Source organism: Plutella xylostella, chromosome 28 (assembly GCF_932276165.1).
Source record: "Plutella xylostella chromosome 28, ilPluXylo3.1, whole genome shotgun sequence".
NCBI classification, from domain to species: Eukaryota; Metazoa; Arthropoda; class Insecta; order Lepidoptera; family Plutellidae; genus Plutella; species Plutella xylostella.
The window spans coordinates 8479372-8504254 of record NC_064008.1 but is presented as its reverse complement, the minus strand read 5'-3'; the positions used below and the strand labels follow the sequence as shown (position 1 = coordinate 8504254).

The 24883-nt window shown below is 37.0% G+C and overlaps 1 protein-coding gene across 1 annotated transcript; it reads left to right on the top strand.

Moving 5' to 3' along the window:
* The first annotated feature begins 559 nt into the window (after positions 1-559).
* LOC105390158 (endoplasmic reticulum metallopeptidase 1) lies at positions 560-23856 on the top strand. The gene is made up of 20 exons (XM_048631303.1): positions 560-801; positions 4729-4836; positions 5727-5834; positions 6109-6289; positions 6674-6835; positions 7384-7511; positions 8066-8164; positions 8594-8738; positions 9134-9285; positions 10467-10614; positions 11059-11179; positions 11683-11785; positions 12135-12225; positions 12728-12829; positions 13281-13462; positions 21085-21231; positions 21731-21945; positions 22562-22680; positions 23057-23238; positions 23634-23856. The coding sequence occupies exons 1-20, from the start codon at positions 727-729 to the stop codon at positions 23793-23795; spliced, it is 2730 nt and encodes a 909-aa protein (XP_048487260.1). The 5' UTR covers positions 560-726; the 3' UTR covers positions 23796-23856.
* Positions 23857-24883: the final 1027 nt, after the last annotated feature.

Below are 24883 nucleotides of genomic sequence, written 5' to 3'. Positions count from 1 at the left end.
CCTTATATAAAAAAGGTTGAGTACCAATGGTCTAGAGTCTAGCTAGACACTCTTTGGTCTAGACTCTAGAGCTATTCTGTGATCAAAATTCGTTTCGTTTCACTCATAGAAACATATAAGTTACTAATATTTTTTGTGTCACTTATTCCTTTTATTTATTTAGGGCTATAAAAAGTGGGTGTTATGATGTGTTGTGCAAATACAAAAGAAAAACATAGGTACTTACCTACTATTTTTAAAGATTTTTAAGGATTTTGAATGCAATGTTTTGCTTTATAAAAATATTTTATCGTTATAGGGAATTTCGTAATTTGGAACGTTGTTGATCAGCTGTGAATCTACCTGTCATAATATTGAGCTTTTCAAAAAAACAGTATACATTGCTGTTTGTATTCTGATTAACTTATCAGCTCTGTGACGATTGCGGCAATGTACCAAGTAATAATAAAATGTCGTTTAAGCACTCTAGATTACGATTCATGTTTATTTTTCGTTAATTTTATGAAATGAAATAAAAGGTGAGATAATGATTTTATCATTAAATTTTTACTACCTATAAAGCGGTGAATTACTTTATTGATTTCTGATAAAGTTTATTGATGGTTATCAGTTCCTGCTTTAAATTTGTGCATACATTTTGCCGAAGGCTTGTTACTCATGATTTTATTCCTCGTATTTCTTTAGTTTAGGCGCTGTGAGTGAGCACGGTGGCAGTGGTTTGTGATCATGAAGTATAAACTAGATTTTTCAGAGGACCCCACGCACTCAACATACAAAAATGACGGGGAAAAAACATCTAAGGTTAGTAAAACTTTTTCCTGTTTTTAGGCCTTATCGCCAATAGAAATCTCGTACAGGTCGTGTTTGAGTGAAGGAGATGCTTAGGGAGAAAATGAACATAAAGCGCCTTTGGGTGCAAATATACTACACTGTTATTTCATTTCATAAAAATATAAAGAAGTGGTATAGGTTGTTTTAAAGGATAGGTAAGGAGCTATTCTTATACATGAAATTGTATTCAATTTTCTTGGTAAAACACCTAAGTACCTTGGTTAACTCTTAAACAATGCTAATGTATAGTGTAATGTAATGGATCCCTTATAGGGAAATAAGTTATGGAACAAATACAAAAAATAAATTGTAATGTGAAATAAACAGAGTGGGTTAAGGGTCAACAGTATCTTGCATCAGAACACATTACAGTCTCAACCTACTTAATTATCTAGTAAATCTGGTTTGAAATTAACTATATATACTCTTCACTGCTTATTTGGATCTTGTAGGGGGGATATTTTGTAACTAAAACTTTCAAATAAAATAAAATACCTACTTAATTCTTACTGCTTTAGACCCAATCATTCATATGATTTTTCTCTTCTTGCTGAAGAAAGCATAGAAGTAGGTACCTACATAATAATATTAATAAGAGACTAATATCTTGATGTACTTTTTATTAATAGGTACTTAGTATGTTGTTTAAAATACCAATCATTCAATTACATTAATTGTTTTTGCACTAATTTTATAACCATTCATAATTTTACTGCTTGAGTATGTTATAATAACATGGACTCATTTTAGAATGCTTACCTAATTACATACTACAATCTGGCTGTATTATTAGATTTCATTTTTACTCATATCAATTAATTTTAAATAACTGAAAGATCATAATGGTTGGCATACTAAAATATTTCAATAGAGTATGTTTTACATCTTTAAAATGTACCTATCTGCCCATGGAAGCTGATCTCAGAGTAATTTTAGTGAACAGATATCATATCTTCTACTATCTTACACTAGCTAAACAACAGTTAATACGGAACTCATAAAATAGATTGCTCACCTAACATAAAATAATTTGAAATATTTTATTATAGGTACTTAATTGCCTTGGATATCTTCTATATTATTCATCTATCCATCAGATGATTTACTATGATTGCTATTTAACTATGATTACAGTAAGGGTGACTGAGTAACTAATATGATGCTCTGTGAAATAGGCATAAGTCCAGTAGTGACAATTATGAAAGTAAAGTACATTTCAAAAGGTACATACTTCATGAGCCTTGCAAATCATAAGCCTAGCAGGGCAATTCTCATCCCCCTGCCTTTAATTCATGTGACCTGTTGGTGGCATAACATCATAATATTAAAAAGAATAATGCCATATAAAAGAGACTATTTTGAAATGAATACAAACACACAAAAGGAGAGTTAAGATAGAGTTTGTTGACTATTTGTTGCATTAACAAAGCTATCGGCATTTGTCTGTTAACAATTGACAGTCAACTGTTTCAAGATAAGGATGAGCGATTGGTTCATCAGCATGGTTGGTTCTTCTTGTGATGTTTAGATTAATACATATAATATGTTTTTGACTTGTTAAATACCTATGTAGTTAAGGAGGAAAAACTCGAAGGTACACGTCCTACAGTACACCGTTTCATATTACACTTATTACTGTTTTCTTCTAATTGCTACGCACACTACGCAGCAACGCTCTGTAATATCGTTTTCGCGAAGCTTGAGTAAGTATCGAGATAGATACCTACGCATTCCTTCTCAAACATGTAGTATATCTTAAAGTTATGCATACGTTATATAACAAAAAAGGCCTTCATTACTCACATTACCAACCAAGTATAGCACTGATGACTCAAAACCCGCGGAATAATTCCTACCCGTAAATTTAAAGGCAAAGATAGCAACGAAAAAGTTCAAAAAGGAACCGTCTTTAATATCTTGTAGGTATTGAACTGATAATGGAATTTGTGGGCAATCGATGCTTCAGATAAGGCTTTAGTCGACTGTATGGCGTGATACGATGGCATTAGGCACAATATAAAAGACTAGTGTTCACGATAACAAGTGTTTATCTACGCTTAGTGACAAAAGAAATGATTGTCGATGGGATTTTATAAGCCTATTACATTATTTACTGTTGCCTTTGTGTGTTTTAGGTAAACTTACATATAATGACCGATAAACACGACCACCTTAAATAGGTAGCCGGTAGTGGTTGGATGAGGAAGGCCGAGGGTAGAGTGTTGCTGCGGTTCTGTGGCTATGCCTTGGTCCAGCAGTGGACGATTACAGGCTGATGATGAAATGCAACGACCGATAATAAGCTAAGATACGTCGGGAATATTGTCTGTCTATCTTCTATGTTCAGAACCAAAACAAAAAACGTGTAGGATAATATTCTAGATACCCAAACTAAACTACCTACAACTGAAAAAATTAAGCTTGACTTTAATTCTTAATTCATAGTGATTCACTACTGGGTTTTACTATCGAAAGATAATAGTTTACAACCCATTATTATCTGCTTACTGAATTTTATTATGTCATCAACACAAGCAACTCATAATGCGAGTAATGCGTCCTATTTCAGGTAGATCTTTCACTGCGTCAGTAATAATAATATCTAAGATTGCATTTTATTTATTTTCATAACATACATACATACCTAACATTACGGGCTAGACAACTAGTAATAGCAAAGGGTCTGAAGTAGGTATAACTATAATGTGTGAATAGTCACCTCACTCACCTCTGACTCTCAGATAACTATAATATTACTACGTAGTTATACCGAGTACTTAGGTATAGTTGTAAATGTAAATAAGTAACAATATTTTTCTGAAACGTCTTAAAATAACGTTACCATACTTTGCTCCACTTGCAATGACTATTAGACTTGAGACGTTTGTCCAGCCTTCGAGCTGTGAAACATTTAAGTACGAAGATACCTATTTATCAGATTGTAAACCTTTCCAAGGTTGGGTTATGATAATCATCATCATCTTCATCAGGGGTTCCTACCTAATATAATTGGAAAAGGAGCTATCGGAATGTAGGTATACAGTCGGAAACCTATTTTCAGAGGTATTATCTCCACTCTTATCACACAAGTCACAACACAGCATGGGGTAGATGATTAAGCATACCTATGGCCACTTACAGGATCACATCTATTCTTCGACATACTGGAAAAGGCAGATAAATCTTTAGCACTTAATATCATTTCGATTTAAATGATTCCGGGTCCAAATATCATGAATATTTTTCAGCTATCACTGATAAGATTATGATCAACCAGACATCACTTATAATTAGATTAATTAGATAGATTAATTATAAAATGAACAATTGGTATTGCGGTGCCTTTGTCATCAAAGCTAAACAAAGATTTGTATGCAAATTCGGTAAGTATCCTATTACGCTATCATCAGTGTATTCGGATACCTACATAGCTTCATAGATAGGTAAATTGCGCAATTGCGTATCGGTGTGGTCCAATATGCTTGGTATGAGATTTAATTCTAATATTACTGCGATTTCAAAGGATGGCGTCTGATGTGATGGCACCTGATATAAACCTAACTATAATTTATAATAATCCTAATAAAATAAAAATAAAATAAAATAATCCTAACTAATATTATAAATGCGAAAGTAATTGTGTCTGTCTGTTACTCTTTCACGCTATAACTACTGAACGGATTTGAATGAAATTTGGTATACAGATATTCTAGACCCTGATAAAGAACATAGGCTACTTTTTATCGCGGTATTCCCACGGGAAAACTTTTTAAGGCGAAGCGAAGCTCGCGGGATCAGCTAGTAATATATATTTTATCCTATTTAGTTAAAGTTATTAAAGTTTGCTACAAAAGTAACTAGTCAGTAGAAATTAACATAGCTTTATTTTATTTTAAGGAATGTGTTGCATCAACATTACACACTGAATATGCGGCCAGCGACGTAGACACGAAAAGTGAGGCTCAGATCGAAAATATCGAGATTCAGGAAAAGATATGGGAATCGGTGCATATAATTTTTTTCAAATTGTTTATATCGCTTAACTTTTTTCACATTTTTAGCAAGTCTTTTAAGCTACGCTACAGTATAGTTTAAATTTTATGCACATTATGAAAATATTTGTATCCATTAAAATAAGATTTAAACACAGGCTTTTATCTAATTAGGTCATCAGTAGGCTTTTATTTCCATACCTTTACGGTGTTGTTTATTTTTATTTGTATTACTGTATTTCTATTCCTTTTGTTTTCTAACACAAAACTAGCAAAATTATTCTAAGCTTTACCTAAATCCTTTTTTGCGTGTCTTCCGTTATGCCTATTTAGACGATGTAATTTCAATACTAACCTATAACAAATATTTAGTTAGTTTCACTCGCCATCGCCCGATATTATATGTTTTGATATAATCATTATATTAATCTACATTTATAACCAATCAGCACTGATCACGTCTTTCGCCTCTCGATATCACATCCCTATTTCATTATTTTGTTGTTAAGGCTCTAGGTTTTTTCTTGCTTCCTGTCTCTATGCTAAAGTGGTAGTCTTATACACTCACGGGAAATGAAAAGGTTCCACTGAGAAAAGCACCAAATTACTCCTAAACGGAAAAAGCTAGCTTAAAGATGCCTTCTGCAACATTGAAGTATACATTTAACTGAACATCAGGATATTACCAACTAAAAACTGATATATTTTGTTAAAATTTTAAATTAAATGTTTAAAAAAATTGGGGTCGTTTGGTGTTGGCATTTTGGGAGTGGAACTTTTTCATTGCCCTGAGTGTACCAGTAGGTACTTTGTCCAGTACAGAGCTTTCTCTATCGTACCAATTGACTTTGTTAATGTCTCCTGTTATATATGTATTGAAAAAGTTATATTTTTCTTTTCCAGCTACCATGCTATTACTTAGCAGCTCTGTTTGGATTTCTCTTCCTGTTGGCGTATTTCGCATCGCTTATCGACGATGCTATGCCCACCGTTGTCAGTGACATTGATGCGGTAAGTTTTAATGCAATATAATTATCTTTATCCAAAGAACAAGGCTGGCTTTAGAGTAGGTACCACCCTCTTCTGTTATTTTTTCTTAACAAAGTAAGATGTATCAAACCTCTAACATCCCTGTCTTAGGTCTCACCCTATGTTTTATTCTTTAGCTCATCAATACATATATCTAAACTTATTTACATCATGTGGGCGTTGTGTGATAATTTATAGAGCAGTTTTGTGCTACAATAAGTAAATAGTACTCTTACACCCCTTTTCTCCTCTCCAGGGCACAACAGCCTTCAGCGAAGAGCGTTCCTGGGGCTACCTCCGCACTATCGTCGGCGATGGGCCGAGAGTGTGCGGGCGCCCTTACCATAGAGAACAGACGGAGAAACTGAAGACTTTGTTGGATGACATAGCCAAGGAGGCGAAACAGCCTGTGAGGGTTGAGTGGCAGATTGTTTCTGGTAAGAGTGGAATTTTATCAGTAGACATTATGCCTAAAGGCTTCGTCAAACAGAAAGTGTAACTAGCGCGCCTCAGAGTAGCGAGGATTTTTTTATAGTAGTACAACACATCTTAGCGTCATAGCGCGGCGGCGGCGTCAAGTTAGCACTCTGACGCACGCTAGTAACGCGCTCTATTTGGGGAAGCCTTAAAGAATGAATCTCCTAACTGCTCACTTTAATGGCTAAGAACTCACGGCGCAACATTACCTATCGCCCAAAAAAAAACGAATCCAAAATCGATTCAGCCGTTTCGGAGACACACAGTCACGTTTAACTTATAGCACGCCTTTTTTGTCGAGGGTTAAACAATATTAAATTAACATATCTTCATCCTTCTCCCAGGTGACTATTGGCTAGACTACAAGCGTCCCTTCACCAACTTCTACGACAACTCGTCCAACATCGTCGCGATGGTTGAGGGTGAGAGCGGGCTCAACGATGACGGGACTACAAACTCGAGCATACTGTTCAACTGCCACTATGATTCTAGGCCTACTAGTCCGGGTAAGTACTCTTCGATTCAAAAGCTAAAATTTTATTCTTTTCTAATTATTTTATGCAAAGTACTAAGGTAAGGCCTTGTTTAAGCTTACCATAGTCTGTTACATCATTACATAGTAAGTTACATTGTAAGTGTCATCTAAAATAAAATTATAGCCATCTCCATGTTAAATTCTTGACAGATGTGTCAAAGGTCAACAACTAATCCCTTGTTATGATGTAACAGTAGAGTTAATGGTCTAATAGAGTATTGTGTTACTAGGCCTAAGACTCTCTTGCTAATGTTACCAAGAGACTGACTAATGGTTTCGGAAAGGCTATGCAAATCAAAATAATATCACTATCCTTTGTTGAAAAATCTAGTAAAAAACTTGTTTGTTTTTATCAAACAAAGCAAAAGTTGCCCATAAGTCCACCCTTTTCCGATTACAAATTACAAATATCCATCTCCTAACAACCTGTATCTGTATAACTCTCTGTGTGTATCCAGAAAATTAAAAACACTCTTTTCCTAACACCCTGTATAACAAGTTATGTTTATACATATCCAGGTGCATCAGACAACGCGTTGTTCTGCGCGGTTCTAGTCGATGTGTTCTCGATACTGTCCAAGAGCGAGACCAGACTGAGGCATAATGTCGTGTTCTTGTTCAACGGAGCTGAGGAGAATCCTCTGCAGGTGAGTATCGTGACACCACATTAAAGTAAACTACAGTGAAGTGAAGCAAAGTTATTGTTTACTGTGTATGAGCGAACTCGATTCAAAATTTCATTAAAATCGGTTCGGCCGTTTTGACGTGAAGAAATAACAAACATACAATGTAGGATTTGGATAGGTAACAATTAAATACAAAGGCTTTCTGCAGCGCTGTAAAACTAAATGATATGGCGTAGGCCAAAAAAAAGCGAGTCATAATACCTATCTAACATTGCGACTATTTTCTAGTTATTTGCCATGTATGTGAGCAATACTGTTGTATTTGTTGTGTGTGTGCAGTGCATTGAGGCTTTTTGGAAGATTGAGATTTGATTGAATTTCTGTAAATTTTCAGGAGTTTTTGGGTTGATTTCAGTTTATTCTTAGGGCCGTGGGCTATAGACATGCTAGCCTATTTTGATTGAACAACAGCATGGATATTTGTTTGTAATGAAATTCAGTTTCTTATATACGTCACAAAATCCAAAATAATGCTAAGTCGACTGTAATGACCAACTTTCCTCACTATTCCACAGGCGGTGCCCGGGTTCCTCAAGCACCCGTGGTCGAAGGGAGTCACCGGGCTGGTCAATCTGGACTCCGCCGGGATCAACTGCAAGTCACTCATGTTTCAGGTCAGTTGCATTATATTATATTATTCTATACTATTGGCCTACCTGGCCATGGCTTCCATTCGTGTTAGGTACCTTTGTCATTATACATTTTATATTTCAACTGCTTTCCTAAGCTGCAAAAGGAATAATTCGGCTGGTCATCCTGAAAACTTATATTGTAGAAATTATGTTCTACGCTACTCATAAATTTTTGCTTTTCCATAGTAAAAAGTTACGTGGCTAAACAATTTTTCACAATGACTCCCTGAGTCACCTCCTTTCGGCTATACCACTTTCCAACCTCTTACCACTTTCCAACATGTTGTAGATACCTAAAAGTATCACCATGAATATGCTTTGCAATACTTTCTGTCATGAACCATATAATTATAATGTTTCAAAATAGGGTTTTATAGCTTTTTAACCTGCATCTTTCCCTATTATGCTCAGGTAACAGACACCCGGGTAGCATCAGCCTACAGCGCGTCAGTGCCTCGACCAAGCGCTCAAGCATTTGGCGAAGTGCTTTTCAAATCAGGGATAGTGCCTTCTGACACCGACTTCAGGATATTCAGGGATTTCGGCGGCATACAGGGTGAGTGTGTTTATACAGGGTGAGTGTGTTTGTACACAGGATGTTGCAAAATAAGCAGGTAAAAGATGAAGACGTTTATAAACTCGTTTAATGCGCATTCGACCAATAAGAGCGCCGTATTTATGCTGAATGGCGATATAGTGGCATTTATCTACGCATTGACAACGGACCCGAACTTCGGCTGTATACAGGGTGAGCGGGTGTTTATACAGAATGCTGTTAAACTAGCAGGTAACAGACACCCGTGTCTCTTTATCTACTTTACAATTTACTATTCGCAAAATCCTGGATAAAAAATTATCTATATGTGTACAAATAAATAATATTCTATATATCTATCTATCTATATATATTTTTTCACTTTCCTTCTAATGTTTCTTTCCTTTCTTCTCCAGGTGTAGACATAGCCTTCAGCAAGATGGGCCACGTCTACCACACTCGCCTAGACTCACTAGAAACCCTCAAGGAAGGCGTTCAACAACATTCAGGGGACATGGTGTTAGCATTAGCTAGGACTATGGCTGGTGATCCACAGTTTGATACTAAAGTGAGTCCACGTGCTTTTATTGTAGAACCAAATATGAATTTTCTGAAGAATGCTAAGGGTTTACAGTCAGCAGAAAAGCCACCCCAGCGCAAACACTTTAATTTTAAGATCCAGAACAGAGGTAATAGGTATGGAATAGAATAGAATAACCTATTGTTTGTATTCATCGATCAAATTTTGCTGACTGTACCACACATATCTGTTGCTGACTGTACCACACTCGCTTCGACTCATTAGAAATACTCAAGGAAGGCGTTCAACAACATTCAGGGGATATGGTGTTAGCGCTAGCTAAGCGCATGGCTGGTGATGAACAGTTTGATACTAAGGTGAGTCGGATAAAGGGTGGGGCTTTCTCAGTGGACAAGGAGGAATTTCATCAGTGAGCTACTTACTACTAGGAAAGAAAGTTTTTATCTACGGTTAGTTCACTGAAATTTATGACACCGCGTGACGTGTGTGTATTTACTTACGAGTTGACTAGGACTCAGAAGACTCTTATCGTAAAAACTTTGAGTTACTTACCTGAAAATTATCTTCACCATTATCATTCCTAGATATAGATAGATTTATAAATTGATTGGTCAAATTTAATTATCATTGAAACTTATATCTATGTTATCTATTAATCCTTCTAAATACAATGATTAATGGATGTAATTAACAAATATTAGTATGTATTGCTTGGAATTAAGATAGCCTGGCTATTGTCGGTGGCTTTGATTTCAAACATTACCATTACGATTACATTACATAAGCTGTAATACCAAAAATGGGATTTTCACAAGGTATTTGATAAATGCATGAGGAATTTGACATGTTTGTCTAGTTTTTGGCACAATGGTCAAAGGATAAGCCAGTCAGAATAGCGTCTTTCGCTGACTGCTTAGGGTGCGCCAGACGAATATTATTATATGGAACAGTTGATGCGACACTCGAAGAGACTAGTAGGTACACCACATTCGTTTCACGAAAATTAAAACAAAACTTACGCCTCACCATCAAAATTTACGACACGTGCTAAACTTTGGGAAGAGAGTTGAACGTGGTTTTGACTTTATTATTTAAACCTAGATTAAGCACCTCAAAAGATTTCTAAGCAATTCGAAACCTCTAAACATTTTATGGAACACTTTTTAAGGCCCTAATTATTATTATTTAAAAGGTTTCTTTCCATCCAGGCCCCGGCCCCAACATCAGCGGTATACTACGACTACTTAAACCTGTTCATGGTGACCTACAGCTACACTACAGCCGCTGTAGTGGACTCTCTGGTCGTGATATTCGCCTTCTGTACTGTGCTGTATTACCAGTATATTGTTGGTTTCCGTAAGTAACTTTATATACTTAAGAGTTTATTTATTTACTAGTTTTTCGCTATAAGTTTTCTGAGGATAAATAGTAGCCTATGTCATATTCTGATGTCTCATACATATTATTATCATACCTGTCTCACATTGAATTTTCATCCAAATCCATTCTGTACGCCTAGTAAAAGTTTAGGACCATCAAACCCATACTGCGCTGCGGCAGTGCAGTTTACGTAGCGCTAGATAGCGACTCCCAACATCCGCTTTTACAATAACAATACCATAGTGTTTCAACTCGTAGGTATTAAGTAACATTAAATTTAAAAAAATGTGTGGCAACAATATTTTGCGTTATTTGTAATTTGGTCTTTTTATTCATAATTAATTTACGGATCCTAGGAGATATAAATATATCAACCGTCTTAAAGTTATTACTGTCTGACCTTATTCTCTCCCATTGCAGGCAAATCAACATCAACAGAGCTTCTCTTCAGTATACTGAGCCGGGTACTGTCGGCGGCGGCGGGATGCGGCGCGCTGTGGCTCGTCACCGCCCTCACTGTACAAACTACTATACAGCTACGGTAAGATCACTGCCGTCTATTATACTAAACACCACAAATGTACCACCATATTTGTATGAAAACCACGCGTGCCGATTTTTGACAATGATGAAATACATGATGAACCAAAAGTTGAGAAATGCTCAACCTTTGGAGTAGTTATGACACGCTAAACAGTACGTACACTTGGAGAATCTAGTATAATAGACGTCTGTGGGTAACATATTCACATAATATGACATAAATATCATAATAATTATCAGCCAATGTAGTGCACTAAAGGGTTGTGATTGTGATGTTGTTAAACTAGTGTTGAGAACACCGTCAAAACTACTGTTCAGATTAACTCATCACTAAATAAGAGATAGCAACTTACCAACATTTTAATATTTAGAGTTCCGTACTTCTAACGGTAAAAACTGAATTCGTAGAGTCTTTAGATCGGTATCCTAACTTATACTAAATTAGGTAAATGTGAATCAAAAAGTGTAAATATTACAGTAAACTGTGTTGTTATTCCGCAGTTACCTGTCTAACGGGTGGATAGTGGTCCCGATATACTGGATGCCGTATTTAACTGCCGCCGTCGCCACTTCACAGCTTTTCGACGCTTGGAGGTGTAAGAGGGTAATTATAAAAGTTTATTTGTCTACACAAAACTATGTTTCTTTTCATAACATGAGTCTAGTGCTGGTCAAATTCTCAAATATGAAGCCATTCAGAATAGCGTCGACGGTGCGTTGGTAGTATGTAAAGAACAATTGATACACCCCAACTATATTTTGTGTATTGGCGCTTGATAAGTATGAGTGTAAAATGTGTAATACTAAAAGATTAAACGGATTCTGTCATAATTATGAGACAACGAAGGGGTCCTTTTATTTACTTTTCTATAGGCTTCTGCCCGCAAAATAACGTCCTTGTAAACGCGATTATCATTAGTTTTAATTATAAAACCATCAATTTTTCCTTCCAGACAGGCCTAACCCGCACTCTCCGAGTAGCGCAAGCAATGGCGGCCACCCGGGCTATAGTACTCACAGCTGTGGTGTTATTACTGCTATTAGGTAAGGCACAACCATTAATTATAACAATAATATGTGAGGCCGTATACAGAAAAAAGCTGGGAACTTATAAGCGCTTACTTCACTATGGATATTTTTCCCGTGCTTATCAACGCTGCGGCCGCTAAACGAATTCGTTATCGACTTCGATAAACTTGTTTAATGCGCGTTCCACCAATCATAGTAACGTATGTATGGCGAATCGCGATACACTGACGTTTATCTTCGTCGATAACGAACCCGTGTAGCGGCAGCTGGTTCGCCAAGAACGCTTATAGGTAAGTTCCAGCTTTCTTTTGCCTTACCTTAGATTTTAATTGAAGTTTGAAAGGAATTTGGAGGAGAAGAAATAGTGAAAGAAACTATTCAGTAGATGAATCTACTGAATCTAATGAATAGTTTCTTTCACTATTTCTTCTCCTTAGTGACAGAGACTTTGTGAAATGGTTGTATAACAAACAACAAATAATTGTAAAATACGTCAATAATATTTAATTTCATTCAGGTGGCACGGCGACGCTAAGGTACATAGTGGTGATACCGCTATTCCTGATGTCTGCAGCTTCAGTGGTCTCACTCAGCGTGATCAAGTGGACTAGGATTGCAGGTGAGGATTGTGTTGGTGGTGGTGTGAAATGTGTAATTATGAATATTTATGACAGCAACGGTAGAAGTTTTGTGTTTTTGCTATAAGTACTTAGTTTTTCTAAATTACGTGAAAAGTGTGATTATGCATGACAATAATTATAATATGCTACAAGCCAGTTGCGTTGTGGCTATAGCAACTGCTCTTAAATACATTATACGTATAAAAACTGTAATTATGAATATATGATAATAATGCTACAAACAGTGTCATGGCTAATTGGCTATAGCAGGTTATTCAAAATTATGTAAAAACTGTAATTATGAATCTATGCTGTAAGATCTGTTTTTCAAACAATCTGAACGGTATTTAACATGTGCATAAGACATTGTTCAGCCCTAAATATCAATCTGTTTTACATGCTACAAATTATTGTTTTAATACCGCATAATTATATAATTATTTTTTCCAGCCTGGCAACAGATCCTGCTAGAAGTGACGCTGGCAATACCGAACTTGCTATTCCTGTTCGTGATCGCTATAAAGATCAACACTCTGATGTTGCCTATAATGGGAAGAACCATCTCCACTACCCCTGACTATTTAGTGGCTTTGCTGAACATGATGACTGTTATATTGGCCTCTATGTCTTTGGTGAGTAGAAAGGTTTTTAATGCGGAGAAAAAGTAAAAGCTAATTACAGATGGCGCCTTAGGCGACTGTGCCTAATTCCCCAGTTCTAATTGGTTGGTTCAGTCGCCATTTTTTCTCCCTAACAATGTAATTGGTCGGAACCAGAAAAGCAAACTCGCTGGTGCTGCCAACGTTTCACTTGGTTTTCTTCCCCATTATTGGAGTTTGAATAGTAGGATATTTTGGTGAGCATAAGCCGCGCCAATCAAGAATCGAATTTAAAATGGCGGTCTGTTATGTTTTAAAAGCTCGGACGATCTTTAGATGTTAGATAAGGTGTGTGAATGTGCATTTTGTTTTTGTTTCTTTATTTGTATGGCTTATAATTATTGGAATCTATCTGAAACTTCGTGCTTATAATTTGCCATAATCATATTAGCATGTTAGTTGATAGTTAGCTGTAAGTAGCCATTTTCCACCAACACGCTAAGAAACGGCCACCAATGGCCATCGGCTATTGTTATGATCAGTCAGTGGTCACAAACCATAGTCCAGCTCTAGCCTTTAGAAAGAAAGAAAGAAAGAAAGAAAATACGTTTATTTCACACACCCACGGAAACAACACAAAAATAAACGTCTTTAACGCCGATGCCCATGTTACTTTAAGTAACATTTATTTTAAACTTATAACTACCTATTTATATGTTGTCCACAGTGGGGCATAGAGCTGCTATTCCCCCGCGCGCGTCTCTGGACAGTACTAGCGCTGTTCGCGGCGGTCTGTCTCGTCGTCTCTTTCATTCCCTTCAACCCGGATAGAGACAGCGACACTCGGCCCGCCGTGTAGTGATCTACAATCCTTGAATGTCAAATTGGACGTTATTATTGTATGAATCCGTTCAAAATGACAGATATTTGACGTAACTTGTATGAATCTGACAGATATTTGACATTTAAGGATTCTGGATTGCTAATATGTCTGCAGCAGAGACAAACCCTAGTCTAGATCCTATAGCACGAATTCGTTATTTACGTCGATAAACTCGTTTAACGCGCGTTTATTTATTTATTTATTTCACAAAATCCACAGCACAAGACAAAATAATAGCTTAGGTATTCAATAAGCCATACATAGGGCAATTACGGACTTACATTATACAAACGAATCACAATTACATCAGACAGAAACTAAAACATAAAAAAACACATGCAAAATTTAGGTTACAATACAGTCACACGAAAAATTACAAAAGATTACAAGCAATTAAAAATTACAAGCAACAAAAGATAAAACAAAAATTCATTTAGAGTTGACTCATGTATATTAAACACAAAAGTCACCAGCATGTCATTTAAAAATTCTAAATTTGTAAATCAATAACTATCCTTGGCGAAAAACCATTCCCTTATTCTGTTTACAAAACTCATTTGCGTTAAATGAAAAATGTCAAGGTCTGAGAACTGTTTATTATAAGTTTTAGGTAGTCGGCAACTTATGGAGTTACTTGCGTAGTTTGTATGCACTAAAGGTATGTGGAAAAGGGCTTTGCGAGTATGACGTGTGCGGGTGGATGGTGTATTCAGGGATAACATTGTGTTTACGAGTTCAGGGCAGTCCACAATGCCATGACATACATTATATAGTAGTTTCATGTCCAAAACTATACGACGATCCTTTAAGGTCATAAATTTTAGGCGAGAACAAGAAGACTCATAATCATCCTGCAGTCCAGATCTATAATTAATATGGTTTATAAATCTTTTTTGAATGCGCTCAATCATATCCATATAAATGGTGTATTGCGGGTTCCAGACAGAGCAACAATATTCTAGGACACTTCTAACGTAGGCAAAGTATAAAACATAAACACAGTTAATGTCCTTAAATGGCTTACTGACTCTCAATATGAAACCAAGACTTTTAAATGCCTTATTGACTATGCATTCAATGTGGTCGTGGAAAGTTAGTTTGGGGTCCAATAACACACCCAGATCTCGCATCACATACACTCTTTTCAGTGGAACATTATTCAGGGAGTAAGAATAGGAAACAGGTGTTGTTTTCCTAGTAAAACTAATGTAGGTGCATTTATCGGCATTCACGTTAATTCTGTTCCTATAATAATATACTGATAGACGATTCAGGTCCTCCTGAAGTAGTTGGCAGTCTTCAATTGATGCAACTTTCTTGTAAACCTTTTTATCATCGGCGTATAAGAGAAATTTCGAATTTTTAAAACAGCTTCCGATATCATATAAATATGCTACATAAAGAAGTGGTCCCAAAATAGACCCTTGTGGGACGCCTGATGGCACATGAATTACACCTGATCTACAGTTGCCTATTCTAACAGCTTGGTTGCGGTTCTTTATGTATGATTCGGTCCAGCGCAGTAGATTGCCGCAGATTCCCAATGTCTCAATTTTATTTAGTAAGATCGTATGATCGACTCGATCAAACGCCTTTTCAAAGTCGGTATAAATGGCGTCCACTTGTCCTCCTTTGTCCATATCCCTTAGAACAGAATTTGTAAATACTGCTAAATTTGTAGTGGTCGATTTAGACTTGACAAAACCATGTTGTTCGCATGGAATATTCAACGAAATGTTGTTGTATACACGCTTATGGACCACTTTTTCCATCACTTTACTGAAAACATTTAGTACAGATATGGGTCTATAATGCTCTACCGGTATTTTGGAACCTTTTTTATGAATCGGTACGATATCGGCTAGTTTCCATGCTGTTGGTACCACCCCTTCACGAAACGATCTGTTTAAAATAATTGTTAATGGCTCAGCTAGCGTGTCTGCACAGTTAACCACTAGAACTGGTGGAATGCCATCACTACCAGGGCCCTTTGTTTTGTCGAGACTACGTAGCAGACGCAGTATTTCGTCGCGGGTGACTACTATGTCACTCGTAACTGAGCTATAGGGCGGATCTACCAAAGTAGTGTCAGGATATGAGTCAGCTGGCAATCTAAACATACTGGCAAAGAATTCATTAAAGGCATCGCAGGTGTCTTGTTCATTTTTTAGGGTGTTATTATTATAAGTCATATCCTTAGGGTAGCTGGATGTACCTTTTCGCTTAGATTTTACGTAAGACCAGAAAAGTTTGGGATTCGTTTTTATCCCATCTTGAGCTGATTTTATATAATTTAAGTAGCATTCTTCTTGCAAAGACTTTTGTCTTGTGCGGAGAAGGGCAAAAACATTATAATCGAGAGGATTTTTATACTTTTTCCATAGCCTGTGATACTTATTTTTTTCTTTGATCATATTAATTAGCGCACGTGTAAACCATATTGGGTATTGATGTCTCCCCCCCATAATTTGTTTTGGTACATGTTTATCAATGGCTTCATTAATACACGAATACAGTGCTGACAGTGCATCATCTATTGTGCCCTCATACAGTGTCGAACAATCAAAATCTGCTATAATGTCGTTTATGGCATTATAATTTCCTTTTCTAAAGCACAATTTAAATGATTTCGTATGTTGCATATGCTGGAGACCAATGTCTTTCAAATCTATTTCAATAGCTGGATGAAAACGATCCTCAACGACTATCGAGCTATTTGGCTTACTTATATCCAGGACTAAATTGGAAAACACTAGATCTAGTACATTGCCGCAGGTATTTTTGAAATTATTATATTGCATTAAACCGAGAAAGTTAGTAGTATTAACAAGATTGCCGAATTCTGAAGTTCAACAGAACCCTTTTTTATACATAATGGCTCTGTGGAGTCCCAATTCAAACAAGGTAAGTTAAAATCACCAATCAGCAGGAAGTGGTCGCTGGAGTTATTTTGTGTAATATCGCTGAGGTTACTTATGAAACATTGCATGCGGTCAGGCAGATTACGATCTGGCGGTATGTAGGTTAAGCATATGTGCAAATCTCTTGAGGAGCCCAAAGATTTACTCGGGATAGTGAACCAAATACACTCAAGATCATCGCACCACCATTCTGGGCGCGGTCGCATCTGCAACTGGCGTTTACACAGAGCCAAAACTCCGCCACCTGCCCCCCCAGCCCCACGGTCGCGACGTATGATATCATATATTTCTAAATCTACTAGTTCTGAATCAAAGAAACCATCACAGAGCTTGGATTCGGTTATAAGAATTATGTCATAGTTACAAGCGGCAACATTATTGAAAAAGTTAGCAGTTTTTGTCCTCAAACCATTAACATTCTGGTAGTAGATATTAAGGGAAGAGAATTGTCTGTAAACTCATGTCATAGTAGACCATAAAGTATTTTGTTTTATTAAGTTCGCCAAAGACAATTACATCTGTTACAAATATTACAATTAAATTTAAACAATTTAACTCATTTAATAACATGCTGTTAAGGTTGCTTGCTTTATAGATGGGTACCAACAAGGAGAAACTTACATATAAGGCATTCAGTAAACACGAAATTACAGTATACAGACATATATTATTTCCTAAGATATAAGCTTTCTTAAATCGGACTCCGACAGAACAAGCACAGGCGGTGATTTTTCGTTCTTGCGAGTGTAAATACGACAGTTTTTTGTCCATACGAAACGGACATTACACTCTTTAGCTTTGGCCTTACATATTTGCAATAGTTTTTTATTATTAAGTGTAAGATGCTCGTTTACATAGACTCGTTTTGAATCACCACCCATGCCTAAACTGACAGTGGTTAGATCCCGTGATTTGCGCGCTGAGGCATAGAGCGCATCCTTAACATGGCGTTGCCTGAATCGGACCACTATAGAGCGCGGCTTGCCACCGGAGGATCGGAATGGTTGAATACGGTGCGCAAAGTCAATGTCTTCAGTCTTTACAGTAACACCAACATTTTTGGCAATTTTTTGCACAATATTCACTGTTGACTCGCCTTCGGACTCCGGGACACCGACTATTTCAAGGTTTTGAAGTCTCGCCCATTGCTGCTGCTGTTGTCCGTCGCGCTCGAGGGCAGTGACACGGGTCTCAAGTTCCTTGCACAGGTTCGTCAGTTTTGTATTTTCTGTACGAAGGCTAGTAATTGCGGTCTCACATTTTTTCACAGAAGACCTCAGCATCTCATTGGCTTCTTTTATGTCGTTTACCTTATCGCAAAGCTCCACCATTTGGGTATTTAAACCCCTGAGTTCGGAACTTAGAGCATCTCTTAAAATAGTGGGAAGCTCGTCTTTGATAAATTGCAACAGATCATTACGAAAATCTGACGGTAGTTTATCGACCTGATCCCCAAATCAGGTCGATAAACTACCGTCAGATTTTTTTTGGAAGCGGGATCGTTCATGTCCATTGGTTTGATAGTTTTTCTGACAGTAATATTCATAGACGATGGTTGCGATTCACTATTAGTCGACGCAGTTCCCCCCGATGATAGCGATGAAGGGCTAGAGGCTTGATTAGTTCGCAGGGGGGTGTTTGTGTTATCTCCTTTTGGACGTTTATTACGACATCCATCACATACCCATGCCTTGCGACTGTCTTTTGTCATAATTTTAAATTTGCTGGCACTGACGCTGGCGCACATTAGGTCATAAAAACCATTACAGTTAAGGCAGTGTAAATATTCTTGGCCTTTGATGGGGTTAGGGCAAGCACCGCATTGTTTAGATGCCATATTGGTACAAAAATAAAATAAAAAAAGTATTTGTTGTGTTGTCGTGGATTCGAACCCGAGTCTCTTGGTTAAGATGTAGTGGGCTACTTGACGAACACAGCTAATTCTCATATACCAAGGTCTGTGAAATTTTCGATATGTTGGTAGGACAGTTAAAAATGTAAAGATAGGGTACGCTGAGAAAGTTATGAGTGTTAATTATTGCGATTCACCGCCACTTCACAACACTGCACTATTGATTAACTTATTGTTGTGGTGTTTTCTCGAGATTGACGATCACTTATACTTAGATAATAAGTGCACTGATGACGCTAGGTATGGTGAATATTTCAACGTAACTCACAACTTCGTACTCTTTGTTTTGGAATTAATTTAAATGATAATCTACTGAGGTAATGATTACTGTCTGACGTACGGCGAGGAAAAAAAGTTCTAAGCGTTCTACCTATCACAACGCCATATTTATGGCGAATCGCGATATAGTGACTTTTATCTACATCAATAACAGTCCCGTATCGCGGTGCCTGTTCTAGCTTTTATCGATACCCATACTTATTTATGGGGAATCGCGATATAGTGACTTTTATCTACGTCAATAACAGATACATGCCGCAATGCCTGTTGTAGCTTTTGCCTATACATATTTATTATTTACTTAGTTTATATTCGTCCACAGTGGGGCATAGAGCTGCTATTCCCCCGCGCGCGTCTCTGGACAGTACTAGCGCTGTTCGCGGCGGTCTGTCTCGTCGTCTCTTTCATTCCCTTCAACCCGGATAGAGACAGCGACACTCAGCCCGCCGTGTAGTGATCTACAATCCTTGAATGTCAAATATGACGTTTCTATTGTATGAATCCGTTCAAAATGGTTTATTTTTCATTTACACACCATGTAAGCATAGACAATATTTATTTTAAAAAAAACTGACACATATTTGGCGTAACTTGTATAAATCTGACAGATGTTTGACATTTAAGGATTGAGGATGGCTAATATGACAGCAGCAGTGACAAACCCTTATCCAGATCCTACAGCACAGATCCGTTATTTACGTCGATAAACTCGTTTAATGCGCGACGGATTCTTTATTGACGTCGATAAACTTGCGTTCTACAAATCACAGCGCCATATTTATGGTGAATCGCGATATAGTATCTTATATCTACGTCGATAACATACCCGCCGTTCTGCAATGCCTGTTATAGCTTTTATCAATACCCATACTTATTTATGGCGAATCGCGATATAGTGACATTTATCTACGTCGGTAACGAATCCGTGCCGCGGTGTCTGTTAAAGTTTTTATCGATACCCATACTTATTTATGGCGAATCGCGATATAGCGACTTTTATATACGTCGATAACGAATCCATGCTGCGATGCCTATTCTATCTATTATCAATGCCTATATTAATTATTTACTTAGTTTATATGTTGTCCACAGTGGGGCATAGAGCTGCTATTCCCCCGCGCGCGTCTCTGGACAGTAGTAGCGCTGTTCGCGGCGGTCTGTCTCGTCGTCTCTTTCATTCCCTTCAACCCGGATAGAGACAGCGACACTCGGCCCGCCGTGTAGTGATCTACAATCCTTGAATGTCAAATATGACGTGACTAGTGTATGAATTTTACAGATGTTTGACGTAACTTGTATGAATCTGACAGATGTTTGACGTAACTTGTATGAATCTGACAGATGTTTGACGTAACCTAAATAATCTGACAGATGTTTGACAGCGATGCTGCGTAAAGATTATGGATTGCTAATGTGTCAGCAACCTAGACTAATCCCATAGCACGGATTCGTTATTTACGTTGATAAACTCGTTTAATGCGCGACGGATTCTTTATTGACTTCGATAAACTTGCGTTCTACAAATCACAGCGCCATATTTATGGCGTCTCGCGATATAGTGACGTTTATCTACGTCGATAACATACCCGTGTTCCAATGCCTGTTATAGTTTTTATCGATGCCTATATCTATTATTTACTTATATTATATTTGTCCACAGTCGGGCATAGAACTGCTATTCTCACGGGTCCGCCTCTGGACAGTGTTAACTCTGTTCGCGGTGGTCTGTCTAGTTGTCTCTTTCATTCCCTTCAACCCGTATAGAGACAGCAATACCCAGCCGGCTCTGCAGAGGCATGCGTGGTTTGTAAGTATGGATTTAGTTGTTTTATATAGTATGCTAGTTTTAGATAAAAAGGTAGCCTTATAGAGTTTTTTTGAGACAGAAAAGTAGCGTAAAGTGCCATGTCAAATTTCATGATAATTGGATCAACAGATTAAAAAAATCTTACTATAGAAAAATACTTGAAGTATAATCTCTACCTACAGGCTGTTGCAATATGGAACAAGTTTTGCCTCTTTATTAACCATAGAGATATACAGTGCTCCAAAATTGATAATGCGCATAGAAATCTTTGACAGATCGGTTGTTTTCGATTAAGTGACACATAATATTGATTCCTATTTCTTTCGAACAAGGTGCAAAATGCACGTGTTTTTTAAGGCTCTTACGATTTAATTATTCGGGTGTGAAGATCTGCATGTGCATTATTAATTTTGGACAAGTGTACCTCATTGTTACATACCTACTTAATTAACTAAATATGTAATTCTTTGTTCATAAACTATCCAACTTATCTTTCCAGCATTCAGAAATCTTCACCTACAACCGAGCGGGTGAATTAATAGACCAGAAGTCAGGCATATGGATGGGAAAGACAGAAGTGAACACCCCACTTAACGTCTTAACATTGGCGGCACAGAAGAACATCACTCTAGAAACCATAGACTTTACGAGCGATTGTTCTGAGTTCACGTATTGTAACCTGCCTGTAATTACTCCGAGGACTATAGATTATGGGTGAGGTTATTTTTGTAAATGGGCGTGTTTTGTTTAATTTTGCTTGTGTTTGTCCTATTGCAGGTTTTAATTGGGTAAATTGTCTAAACTTTGTTTCGTGAGTATTTTTCAGCGTTTGTGTGGATCTTTGTGAGTTTTTTTATAGCTATGTATTAATGTTTGACGTATTAAATGCCCCAAGATGCAATGGAACTTTTGAAAACGTTTTTAAGTTAATTACTTTAATATGGCTGTATTGTATTTAATGTATACTTAGTATTTATAATATAATTAGCTTAACTAAACTTAACTTTCAAAGTTTTATTATATTCAAATTATATTCATAATGTCGCTTAGTCATTTTTGCATTTCCACCGTTGATATACCTATTGTATATTTGTATGCCTATTTAAAAATATATATCATGTTGTATTATGTAGGTACCTATTTACCTAACTTTTATGTATAAATGTAGCTTATGCCAACATGTTTAATATTATTATGTACCTATGTAGCTTCACTTACCTATCTATTATGTACTTACAACTATTATGTAGCTTCACACACCTATCTCTCTCTAACGCACCAACTAACCGCCACCCATCCTTGTCTTTCGGACGCTCTCTACACATTGCAGGGACAACAGCATAGTGGTACAATTCGGAGCGCCGACGGTGGCGTCGCCGCGGCCGGCACTGGAACTAATCAGCAGGACTTGTGAGGGGGGGAGGTGTGTGTTGGAGTTTAGCTTTGTTGGTGAGTTAACTGACCGCAGTTGGTGTAATAGAGTCGTTTTGTTTGGTATACAAATAATAAAGAGATACTTTTCTTGCTAACGGGTGCTAACGGTAAAAATAGTGTCCATTAAATCTAACTTTGCAACAGAAACAGTGCCAGCGCCAAAATAAGTTTATTGTTAATTTCTGACACTACCGTGAAAAAAACTCCAATCTTTTACCCGTTGCAAAGTTAGCGTTATTTTACTCTAGCTATGTTTATGGTAAAAAATTTACATAATTACAACTTTTATGATATCTGCCATCATTGCTGCCCCATTTATCTTATCCACCCCGTATATATAACCATTTATGTCACAATAATAAAAATCTAACCTTCTTATCCCACCCCACAGGCCCACACCACATGTCGCTAGTCCTATCTCCATACCCCTCAGTGAACCTGACTGGCTGGAGCCTCGAGTCTGAAGTGCGTCCAGCCGACCGGTTCAAGGACAGGCCTCTATACTTCATACACTACGGCAGGAATACGTACAGTGAGGTGGTTGAGAAGAAACTCGTCAGCTTTGAGTTTGAGGTTAGTTTTATATGCATGGTTACTTATAGTATATCTTTGATAGCCGGGCACATACTTACAGAAAGATTTCAATTTCACCTGTGTTCATAAATGCGAATACCGTTATTAACCATTTTAACGGAGGAATAGCTCCTGCGTATTAACGTCATGACGAATATGAGGACAAAACTAGAGAAATAATTAAAATTTTACCTTTAAATTTAACGGTCTAATTAAACCTTGTTAAAAGTGTTGCCATACTTAACTCTTTTTAATTTTGAATGTTGCCATGTACCTAATTAATAAATCTTGAGTAGATTCCGAACTGATGCCTAATAGTTAAACAAAAAATTGCTACTTACCAAAAAGCGATTAATTCCAGCCAACCTTCACTAACCATTTAATCTCTTTTTCAGGTATTAAACTCATCTGACCCAATAGTGGACATAGCATTCTCGGCTCACCGAACTGATAGCGAGAATGAATTCACGCCCGAATTCAAAGCACTTTTTGATGCCATGCCTGACTACTTCAACATTGAGGCAACGCTTAGCAGTAGATTTAACTATGTGTTTTAGGGTTAGTAGAGGTGTAATACTCGAATGTTTGGCAGTTGTTGTTTTTGTTTTGTTTAGGATTTTTATAAAATATGTAATTTGAAAGGATGCAGGTTTTACTCATATTTCTTTCTAGTTTTATTTCTAAAACTTGACCAGTGATATTAAATCTTGAAATATACTTACTTACTACTTAAAGAAGTACCTATTTATAGTTAGGACATGTTTGTGGTAGATACTGATTGTGGTGGATAGCTCAAAAATATGTTTGTGAACGTTTATATTTAAATATATTGTACATAATAATATTTACATAAATATAATATTTACTACCTACTTACAGTACCACAAACTTATCTGTTCCGGTGACAGCTCACATAAATTTCTAATATTTCTTAATTCTATAAGATTTTAAGTTGGCGCTTATTGTTAATTCGCTCTTGCGGTGTTAATAAACCCATCTAATCTTTTACAATATACAATTCATAAGTAAGTAATGAGATATGGATCAATTCAGTTCGCTCTCACCGGAACAGATAAGTTTGTGGCACTGTACAGTAATTGTAAGACTATTTTAATAAACTTTTTTACAAACCTGTCGTCTATTTAATTTCTAACGCCTCTAACAGTAGTATAGACACCAGCTGGACCGACGAACTTAGAATAGCCAGTGTAAAGGGCCGCCGAGAATAGAGTGTTGTGGCGCTCCTTTGACAAGTAGGTAAGTACTGTGCGTAGTGGTGATAACTGATGAACACAGGCGGCTGATGATGATACCAGCTTGCCTTGTGGTTTGTTGAATATGTGAAAGTTTAGATAATAATAACTATAGACCGGTAAGACTAGCTAAATGGTGGATAATCTAATCATAATACAATATACGAGAGCGTATCAGAACAACGTTAGAGAGACACCATCACCAGATTTTCACCTGAATCTCAAAATAATAATGTAGCAGTAGTGACGAAAGAGAAAGAGGTAGCGACTGGCGAGTAGATATCCTAGGAGTAGAGAGCCTGCTAAAACTCATCAGACCCAATAGTTTTATATATTACCTATCGACACAAATTGACACAATGAAAGTAAAAAAAAGATTGTATTCTATTTTG